Raw genomic sequence first — 10,970 nt, 5'->3', positions numbered from 1 at the left:
GCAGGAATTATGACCCAGCAGTTTATGCCCATCACCAGTTATTTCTAAATCCTGTGTCAAGTTTCTCAGATTAGACAGGGAATTGTTGGCTCAGTGAGAGAGAGCAGTTCTGCATCCTAGTTTCTCCCAAATCCAAAACTCAACAAAAGCTTTTGCTTGTCTCAGAGTTTAGAACAAAACCATCGTGTTTTTCCAAGGTATAACCACACACATACTGCTTATGTAAATCAGTTCTAACAACCCAAATGCGAAACTCTAACTTACCTTGGTGAGTGGATATTTAAAGGAATAACTCCATTTCTGTAAGGCATCATTTATCAGAGCGAATAAACCAGCCAGTGTTGTAAAACATGTGGAAACGTCATGACTGCTTTAATGACAAGAACAACAAATTACAGTTGGTGCTGGTTGCAGTTTGCACCATTACACAACTCAAACAGGTGTAAATGGGACCTGATGTAAGTTAAATATGATTAGAAATCTCTTTTTTTTCTCCCTTCACAGGAGCTCTCAACCCTTTACATAAGATTCAAAGCTCAAAGCACTTTGTTAAAATACTTACTTATATTTGATTCGAAAAGTATAACCATATGGATGATGTTATTTGGTACCTCATATTCTTATGTTTTTCAGTTACCATGTTTCGCTGGTCATTCTATAAATGTGTTATACTATAGTATTTCCCACACCATGATAGGCATCAGTATGTGCTGGGAAACAAAGTGTAGCTAGGGAGACATGAACAATCTGTGAGGCACTGCAGTGGTATCCTGAAGTGCTAATATTTCTGAGTTTGTGCTGAACAAAATTATCTAAGGTGGAAAACACTTTAGGTTTTAGGCATTTGTTTTTCCCACAGAAGGCTGATTTTTTCAGCAGAAGGCAGGTAAAAGGTAATATAGTCAAACCTCCAGTTTTCTGTAAAAAATAGCTTTGAATGAAGGGTGTAGTTACTGTTTTGTGATGTTAACCGAAACCTACCTTAGTAAAGGAGTTCTACTTATATTGCCAGAACTACATGAAAGGTCTTTTATATTGTTGAGAATGTGGCTTCATCTGCAAAGGAATAATGGAACGTGTTTCTGTTTTGTGTGTGCATATGAACATACATGTTTTAAGAAATATCCATTGAATAGATTAGGATATTTGATTAATGTTTTCCAGTCAAATGTGTCCCATCAGCAAATCTGGCCCTCAAACCCAGCCACTCTTTGCTTGACTATTGGACATCCCAGTGTACAGGCATCAAAAGTGGCATGTAAAAGGACCCATTACGTTATTGCAAGGAGTTGCTTGCCTGCAGAGTAGACATAGGCTTGCTCCAGTATCAGTATAGCAAAAGGTGGCTCGGGTAAGGACTTTCTTGACTCTTCTTGCCTCTTGGTTGTATGGAATAAAGAGAGCTCACTCAGGCACTTAGACAGAAAATGTTCTGCAAGACCACCACAGGTGGGCTTAGCTTCCCTTAGCACACAAGAAGTGAGAACTTGAGGAAGGAGAGAGGTTAAATAGTATTAGGGAGAAGAGCCTACATTTGGACAAAAGCCTAGGGCAGATATCAAGTTTGGCATAGTGTTTTTCTTACAGAGAGGTTTTTGCAGACCCACCTCAACTTGCAAATATATGTACAAGGTATTTTGTGCCTACCTGTCATAAAAAAGAGGGGAAAGGAGTCACAATCTCCAATATTTCTGAACCTCTATCAAGAACAGCATTCATCAGCAGTGCCTGAAAACCTAGCTTCTCTAAACTATCTGTAGCTCCCAAAGGCTGCTACTTCAGAGGTTCTGAATGCTTAGTCATACACTCCCATTCTAGGATCCTTTCAGCTTTGATGACTTGCCCTTTCTCAGCATTCTTTCTGCAACTAGATCTCTTAGCTGCTGGTGGCTCAGCCTCCTTGGAGGCTTGCTTGGAGACGCTTCCTATGTCTCCAAATTCTGTCTCCTGTCACTTGGCAAATGCTACATTCCTCCTATTGAATGCTTTTCTTTGCTTTACTGCCAATTGTCTGATCATCTTACTTCAGTAACTAACTTCTCCAGCAGGCTGTACGGCCCACCAAATAAAAAAGGTTGGATGTCATTGCATTCAAATGAGGAAGAGCTACTAACCAGATATCCATGCAAAGTCAAATTCTTAAGATTTTCAAGTCCGTGCTCAAATTGTTTGTGTGCTTTTGACGAGGGCTTCTTCTAAAACCAAAGTTCACGCTGACCTTCTTTGATGCAAATGAGGCTACAGCCATATCACCAATTATAGCGGATCTAGGGACCACTCTGAAGCCTGGGGGAACCAATTGGTTATGACTCCTCCGCACAGTACTTGGTCCAGAGTTTCCTCTGGATCCCATGTGGTGCCCCTCTAGTTGCACTAAGACAAGTACTATTTATGTGGAAGGGTTAATTAAGTAATTAAAGTATCTAAAATAATGGGAGAAGTGCCTTGCAGCCATTGGAGAAGTAGGTTTTTTATACTATGAAACTGATAGTACGTGAGTTGTGCCTCAAGGTATGCCATCAGTACTACAGAACTTTAAACAAGTCCATAGGACCAGACAGGAGGCATCCAAGCATGGTGAGGGTGCTGGTCAATGTCATTGTAAGGCTACCCTCTAACATCTTTAAAAGGTCATGGTGGTGGGGGAAGGTTCTTGATGGTTAGAAAAAGGCAGCTGTCACACCCGTCTTCAAGAAGTGCAGTAAGCAGGATCCATGGAACTACAGGCCAGTCAACCTCACCTCAGTTCCTGAGAAGGTTATGACACAAATCCACCTGGGAACTATTTCCAGCTATATGAAGGACAAGAAGGTGATTGAGAACAGCTAGCATGGAAGACCAAAGCCAATTATAGCTGACCAGCCTGGTTGCCTTCTAGACAACTAGCTGTGTGGATGAGGAAATATCAGTGGCTGTTGTATACCTTCACTTTAGTAAGGCCTTTTATACAACCTTGCATAGCATCCTTACAGCTATATTGGTGAGATACAGACTGGATAAGTGAACAATAATATGGGTGAAAAATTGGCTCACAATGTGTCCATCAGCAAAGTCAAACCAGAGGCCAGTTATTAGTAGCATCCCACAGGTGACCAACAGTGAGGTCAATATTGTTCCACATCTTTATTAATGACCTGGTTGGTGGAGTAGAGTGCACTCTTAGCAAATTTGTTGATGATCCAAAATTGGGAGGAGCATAGGCTGGAGAGAAAGGACTGCTATTTAGAGAGATCTACACAGGTTCAAAATGGGCTGATGAGAACCTTATAAAGTTCAGCAACACCAGATGCAAAGTCCTGCAGCTGGTACCAAACAACTCCATGCTATTGCTTGGGCCAATTGGATAGAAATCAGCTTTGTTGGAAAAGACTCTTGGATTCTCGTGAACAACCAACCGAACATGAGTCAGAAGCATGCCTTTGCAGCAAATCTGGCCAATCATCCTGACCAGTATTAGTAGTAGACAGTGTAGACAGGAGGTTGAGGGAAGTGATTCTCTGCCTCTATTCAGCACATCATGATAAGGTAGATATCGAACAAGTTACTCCATAAAAAGGTCATTTGGCCTTCTGTAACTGAAGGAATAGACACCACTGTCTAGAAGACTGGTCTGGATTCCCAGATAGTGTCTGTTGGCAAAGCTCTACTGAATTCAGTAAAATATCCAAGTTTGCAGGACATGAGGAAGTGCCACTTCATTGATGTGTCATTTTTTTAATTATGAAGAAAGTGAGTGTGTGATTTGGAGTGGACTTGAAGACCTGTGCCTACATTCCACACACTCCGTTCATGGAGCACAAGTTTCCATATATGTCAGGCTTTTCTAAGGAAGATAGCTCTGCATAAAGGCATGTGCACATGTACGTGTGTGTACAAGATAGCAGTTATGATTTAAAACATAAGTTTAGTTTAGTTTTCATGTTTTCAGTTAGAAATTTTACAGAGGCATGTCCAAATGGAAGACAGATTCTGGACCTGAACTCCTGCAAGAAGATCTCTCCATTTAGCAATTGAGATTAACAGCCATTAAAACTGACACATAGCCAGAAATTATCTGGTAAAATACTTTTCCTTTGGAAGATATCAGTTTGCCAACACAGTTTCTGACAAAAGTTTGTTTCTATCAGTCTTCTGATTTTAGAATTTTGGAAAAAAAGAACTGTTAAAAATTCCTGTCCTGACAGTTTTAAAAAAAAGCTTCATTATTTCCCCAGTCACAAACAATTTCTAAAGCCAAATATTTTTTTTAAACATTGATGTTGAAATGAAATGAGATCATTGTTTTATTAAACAGTGTTAAGATATTATTAGCATGATTCAATACAGTGGGCCCATGTCTGCATCAAAAAAGTGATTGGAGAAACAAATGGAAGAAAAATAAATTTATCAGAGGCTTTTTTGTCAGGTCAGGAAGTCTCTGAACTTGTACAGCTATTCTTAGGTTCCTAGATGCTCTTAACTGCAAGAATGCTAGGAACAAGAAGTAACCAATGCAAGTTCATTAGGCACTGCTCAAAGATTTTAATTTAAATCAGAAATTAAAACAAACAAGTAAAATAAAAACCTGAAATAGCAGAAGGTCATCAAAGTGATTCTGCTAAGCAAGACTAGAAATTAATTTAGACCAGTATCCATCTCTGGCAAATTGCCCATAGCATATGCCTTTAAAAAGTCAAAAAACAGGTCAAGGTGCAAGTGCCCTTTCCCCAGCTGTATCCTCCTGGAAACCATAAAATCTGCTGTTCCAGGATCATGAGTCAAAGGTTTCATCTGTGTCATTCTAATTAATAGTTTTTTATGAACCTTTCTTTCATGGTTTTGTGTAATTGTTTTTTGAACTAATTTAGACTTCTGACTTTCAAAGCACTTAGTGGTAAAGATTTCCCCAATTTGAATGTGTGTGGGTTGAAAGGAAAGCATCAAAAAACATCAAAATATCTGACATATTCCAGTAAAAATCAGAAGACAACCCACTGACAGTCAATAGAATTGTGTTGTTATAAAGCATGTTTGCTAATATAGTATATAAATTACAACATTCTGTAAGAAAGGCTTTCTTCAATTGTTCCCAAGTCTTAATTTGGTTTGTAAGACAAAGACGAAATTTCTTTAATAATACCCATATATATTTTTTAGCACCTGATGCTCCCTATACTCACTGGAAGCAAACTGTCTTCTACTTAGAGGACTATTTAACTGTGAGACGAGGAGAAGAAATCTATGGGACTATATCCATGAAACCAAATGCAAAAAATGTGGTGAGTCAGCATCACTGATTATAATTCCAACTCTATTGATCACAAACTATAATCAACAGTAAATAAAATGCATATAAGTAAAACAATGAGCATGCTAAAGGCTTTAAATTCATGTTTATTAGTAAGAGCTCTAGCACACCTTCACCAAAGCAATGATAATGCAGTGGTAATGTTACAGAACTCAGCTTGCAAACAAGCTAGCATGGGAAGGAAGCAATGATTCAAGTACATCACCAAGCCAGCTGCCCTCTGCAATCAGCTTGGCTCACATTTTGTGACACAAGTAGGCAAGGGTCTCTCCATACTGTCACTAAAATCAGTGGTAAGATTCCTTCTGCCCATAGAGGATGATCAAGAGTAAGTACTTCAGTTCCACATCTATAGCCAGATTTCCCACTCAGTGCCTAAGAACTCTCCTTTAGGAAATTAAGTAACAGATTTCAGCTGAATGTCTGTATGAACTCACTGATCAAATGTACTTGAAGTCACCAATATAGTGATATAGTTGTTTAAAAATTGTGGCTTTCCACAGAAAATGCAGATGTTTTATTTAAGACTAAAGCTAAAGCATGATGGATATCACACTATCATGACTGGTGAAAACTTCCTCAATTTCTCTGCTATGGGCTGAATCCCTCACCAAGTATGTCAGTTATTCAGTGCTGCTTTTAACTTGTAAGGAGACTATGAGACATGGTCTGATGGACAACCCATGCCTGTATAGAAGAGCAAGACATGAGAAGTATGGCTTCTGGGTGAAACAGTGGCACCATTTTCTGCCAAAAACCTTGAGCAGAATCTCTTCATTTTCTATTACAACATACAGCCATTAAAATAACCTGGTTATAATCCATCTGTGCAGTTGTTTAATTGTTGAAATATTGCATTTGTTGACTGCAGCAAATCTTAACAGTTCATTGCCTTGCTTTTTTGCATTACTTTTCCTTTTTTATACCAAATACAGATCGGATATGATTTTCATAGTAGTGTTGATATAGGGGAAGAAATAAACACAAAATAAACTTGGCATTAAAACAAACACATTCACTCCTGAAGCTACTGCTTACTATGAAAGTAGAGTAAAATAGTCTGTTTCCCACCTTTATGTTGTCCTGGGGGTACTTGAACATTTTCTGTTGGGTTGAATGTATCAATTTTCTTTTGAGGGAAAAATAAAGAAAATATTTCAAATTTGTTTGTACAGCAGTTAGCACCTGAATGCAGATTTAGGTGCTGAAATTAATGTGTTCTTGATAGTTATCGTAAGACAGAGAGACCACCTTGGTTCAAAAGGATTTGTTAGTGCTTTGTTCTTCTGAAACATGAAGCCTTTCAAAAGCTTGTAGAGAGACAGCTTCATTTTGTGGGGCTATGTAGTGCCTCTTTCCAAAAAACATGTCATTATAAGATAAAGAATGACTGAGGGTTTCTCTACGATGGGGAGTTTACTAGATCTGTTCTGGAATAACTCCTAGTGTGAAAGCCCTAGATTAAGAGCATCTCAATGGGGGATACCCTTAAAAAATTGTTATAGAATACGTATGATAGCACAGCATTTCAGAAGCTTCCTAGTCGTAACCAGGACACTAAATCAGCCTTAAGAAGAATACACAAATATGCCCTAGACATAGATTATATGGTAAACGCTATTACACATCCTGTGTCCTGCTTTTTCAGTGTTAGCAACATTTAAAACCAAAAGAAGTTAGAAACCACAATAGGTATTTCTTGAATCTGCAGGTCTTTTCAATCCAAGCAATGATAACTGAATTCATGCACTAAACTTATGGTCTTACTTACATGTTACATTTAAATCTTTTTACAGCGTGACCTGGATTTCACAGTAGACTTGGATTTTAAAGGACAGCTATGTGAAATGTCAGTGTCTAATGACTACAAAATGCGCTAGCAAGAAACCTTTCAGAGAGATGAAAAGGATAATTTTATCAGGTCCTGAACTGCTGAACTTCAAGCTAGGAACAACTGTTCACAAGATTATTATATTAAATACTAGAATGTTTTCTCTGATGGAAAGTGGTAACCTGATCCTTCTTGCAGCTAGTACAGGGGGCTGGGATCCCACTGTGAATGTACAGTATACAGAACTGTAGCTTTTGTCAAACATTTAAGAAAAATAAGCAAGAGTCTTGAGTGTTCTGGTTAACTTTAGGATGGCAGAAGATGCATATACTTACTGTGAATTTCTGGTTCTTCCAAGCTTTGCATGTTAAAGACGATTAGGGCAGTTTTCTCACTATGAAAGACCACTACAGCACATTACTGTGATAGTATTACTGGACTTATATTCAATATAAATGAATATATATATTGTACATGAGAAAAAAATGTCATTTCATAATAGGAATTTGTTTTGTGATTATTTAATTCTCATTATGCAGTTATGGAAAGATAATGACGTTACCGCTGGCACTACTCTAGGCAGTGATATATTCCATTAACTGTCTAAAGTTATAGCTTTGGTAAATATTCCATGCAAAGTGTAGATAAGAGCTGGGCATTTACCGAAAGTTCAACAACTATCTTTTTTAATGTCCTCTGGAAAATGTGGACCCTTAGTTTTAAAATTCACCTTCACAACTGGATGTCTGTCAGAGCTTTAAAAACATTAGCTTTTTATCCTTGAAAATATTCCGTGGTGAGTTTTTATAGCTGGATTTTGCATGAGATCTTCTGAAATCAGACACCTAGTATTTAAATGTGATAAATGCAAAGTCTCTGAAATGGTGGGTAATTCATGTTTCTTGGCCATGCCATATTTCATTTCTTTCCAAGATTCTTAATACAAAATAATTTTAAAAAAAAATAGGAATTAGTGTTTCCTTTTGGTGGTGTTTTAGGTAAGTTTTAAATTGCAAATACTATTCTCAAGAGTGCAGTGATTTGCAGGAACAAGCTTATGTCTTTAAAAAAAAGTCTATAGCTTCTGATATTACTAAGATGTCTGTAGTTTGCCCATCCCCTCACACCCCTTGTTTTTCTTAGTTACTTTTTCTCCTGCTTATAGTTAAAATACTAACTGCTTATAATTCTTCATACGTATGTATCAAGTCTTTACTATATGAATGTTGACCATTTAATCACATGTAATTCGTCAAAAACTGCATCATTGGTCCTATCTACCCATTTTCCAGTCTGTCTGGCATTAGGCACTAAATCATGTTCCATCATGTATTGGATGAGATTGACTAGTTTTTTGCCTAAAAATCTTTTTAATCACCTGCAAATAAAGCATACTTGAAAATGTATTTTGCCAGTATTGTCAACTTTTCACTTTTTAGAAACCTATTTCTGTTGTTTTTCCTTTCACAAAAACTGTACAGTGCCTCCAATTTCTTATGGTCTAAAGATTATGGTCTAGGGATTGTATCACATGGTATCTATGTAGAATGAAATTAAACTGTAATTCAGCAGTGGAAGATACTGTTTGCATTGTAGTTCATCACTGTTGTTTTAAAGCACTTTTCTTTCATTTTCTTGGAATGAGGATGAACAACTTTCCTCACAAAATTACTAGGATTTTATCTGTCAAATATTGCTGTCATTTTCAAGGGATCAGTTCATAGCTATATCAGCTACTCTTTCAGTAATGGCTTGGACCAGAAAAACGACTAGAAGTACCTTTCTACTAACACTTCTGTGATTCTAGGACTTTAAGGTAAGAAATTCTACCAGATTTTTTCTCAGCCCCCTCCATTTATACAAAGATACTCAAACAATGTTTTCATCTTCTCCTTTGCTAGTAATCACTGAGCTGACTATAACTGAAAGACTCTTGCTTTGTTTGTCTAACTTACACCTTGACAGCACTTCAAACTATCCACTGCTCTTGCCCACTGCATGAGTCTTTAATATCTTTAATGTTAAAAGAATAATAAAGAAGGAAAAAAAAAAAAAAAACAAACCCACCTTGTTTAAAAAAAGAGAAGACAAATCACCAAAAAAAAAAAAGATAATTCACAAGGGTCTGCCTGCCTTTACTGAGTATGTGTCATTTTTGCCTGAGAGAAAGCATTGAAGCAGCAAACTTGATCAGAACAGCTCATTAACCAGTTTGAGAGGTATTTTAAGCACTGCTGTGTACTGCCCTTTCTGCCTTATCTTTCACCTCATGACAGTGAAATGTAGGTCTCTCTAAGTGGCCACCTTGCCTTCTTACTAAAAGTGCCCATTCACTTCAGTATTGCAAGATTAAGTCCTTGCTGATGTTGTTAATGGCACAGTTCTGGGGCAATGACCAGACCTCAGTCACATTCAGCCCTGGGAAACTGGCTTGTGCTTTTCTTCACATCAAAAGCATGTAACGTATTTCTCCATCACATAAAGAACTGAGAGCACCTACTGCAGTGCTGACTATCTTCAAATCACCATGATCAAAAAGAAAATTTAGGCTTCCAAGGCCATTATAGGTGTTATCTACCACTAAGGTTTTGAAAACATCAAAGAGTTCAGCATACATAGGATCTGTAAGGTCATCATTAGTGAAACAGGTATGCAGGCCAGGTGTAATCAGCTGATAGGCTTTCCTCAGCAATCCAACAAGTCTGGGTAACTACCACAGAGTTTGAGCCTAATCTTCTCAAGGCTTGAATAAGAAGGTCTATCATGGACTCCAGAGTTGAACCCAAGCCACTGATCTTCAAAGCTTTGCATTAAAATACTAATGACAAGATGACCGTTGACATCTGAAGCAGACATACTTTTAAAGCTTTTCTTTTCCTTCCCACTGACAGAAGCTGAGGACAGAGCATGAGAAAGAAACTGAAATACAGTATTTACCCAGAAGACTGTCCCTGATGAGTAACAAATACAGCACTGGAGAAAAGAGAAAGCAGGTCGCTTCTGCCTTGACTCTAATCTTAAGGCAAAAGTATTAAAACTCTTCTCAGGGATTGTCCTGTCACTTGAAACACAAAGAAACATCCAAACAAGCCAGATACTGAGCATGCCTCTAAAAGGCATAGTGTGCAGTTCACTCTTGCAGTGCTTGTAGTAGTAGGGAGGTAGTAGGGACATAGTCCCTACAGTTAAGAGTGCTCCCAAGGTTCTCTACAGGACAGTATAGTATGACTCTATTCTCACATGCATTTCTTATTCCCAGCACCAACTAGCCCTTGCCAGATGTTATTAAAGTTTCACAGTTTTGGTTTGGTTTGGTTTGGGTTTTGCAGGGCTTGTTCTGGCGACCTTCCTATGTGCAGAATTAGGAGTTTCAGAGCCTTTTTACACTGTCTTAGACATTTAATTGGGGTTGAAGCGGTCCAGTATATAGACAAGAATATTACTCGAGACAGCATGTTTTTACTACAGAGCTAGTTCGAAGAACTTCTCAGGGATAATTTCTTACAGGATTTGTCTTATATTTAATATTAATTCATAAATTAATTTACCACACACAGATTTGATTGAAAATAATAAAGAGAAACTTCCTTCACTTAGAAGGTAATTTTATAAAGGATACATGGTATTCTATGTATATAATGAAAAATAAATTCCCCCTTTAAGAAGATAATCTAAGACTCACTCTCCTTTACCTGTAAAATATGTCCCACACATACTACTTACATAAAAAAAACATATATATGCTGTCATTTCAACATCTTGTCAATAACATTGTAAGTGGCCCAATTCATATGGATTGAACTCAGTGTAATAGAGGACAATATGTCTGTGTTGTATAATCAGTAACTTCAA

At 37.6% G+C, this 10,970-nt stretch overlaps 1 protein-coding gene across 1 annotated transcript in view; it reads left to right on the top strand.

Annotated features, from left to right (window-relative positions):
• LOC104077465 (protein arginine N-methyltransferase 8) overlaps positions 1–7,167 on the top strand; it is a 47,982-nt gene extending 40,815 nt beyond the window's left edge. The window contains exons 10-11 of the mRNA XM_009578715.1: positions 5,137–5,258; positions 7,084–7,167. Of these exons, the coding sequence (XP_009577010.1) occupies positions 5,137–5,258; positions 7,084–7,167 (206 nt within the window). The remainder of the gene's footprint in view (positions 1–5,136; positions 5,259–7,083) is intronic.
• The last annotated feature ends 3,803 nt before the right edge of the window (positions 7,168–10,970 follow it).

Source organism: Fulmarus glacialis, unplaced genomic scaffold, assembly GCF_000690835.1.
Source record: "Fulmarus glacialis isolate BGI_N327 unplaced genomic scaffold, ASM69083v1 scaffold6615, whole genome shotgun sequence".
Classification (NCBI taxonomy): domain Eukaryota; kingdom Metazoa; phylum Chordata; class Aves; order Procellariiformes; family Procellariidae; genus Fulmarus; species Fulmarus glacialis.
Note: the sequence above shows the minus strand (reverse complement) of the source record. Positions and strands in the feature narration are given on the sequence as shown.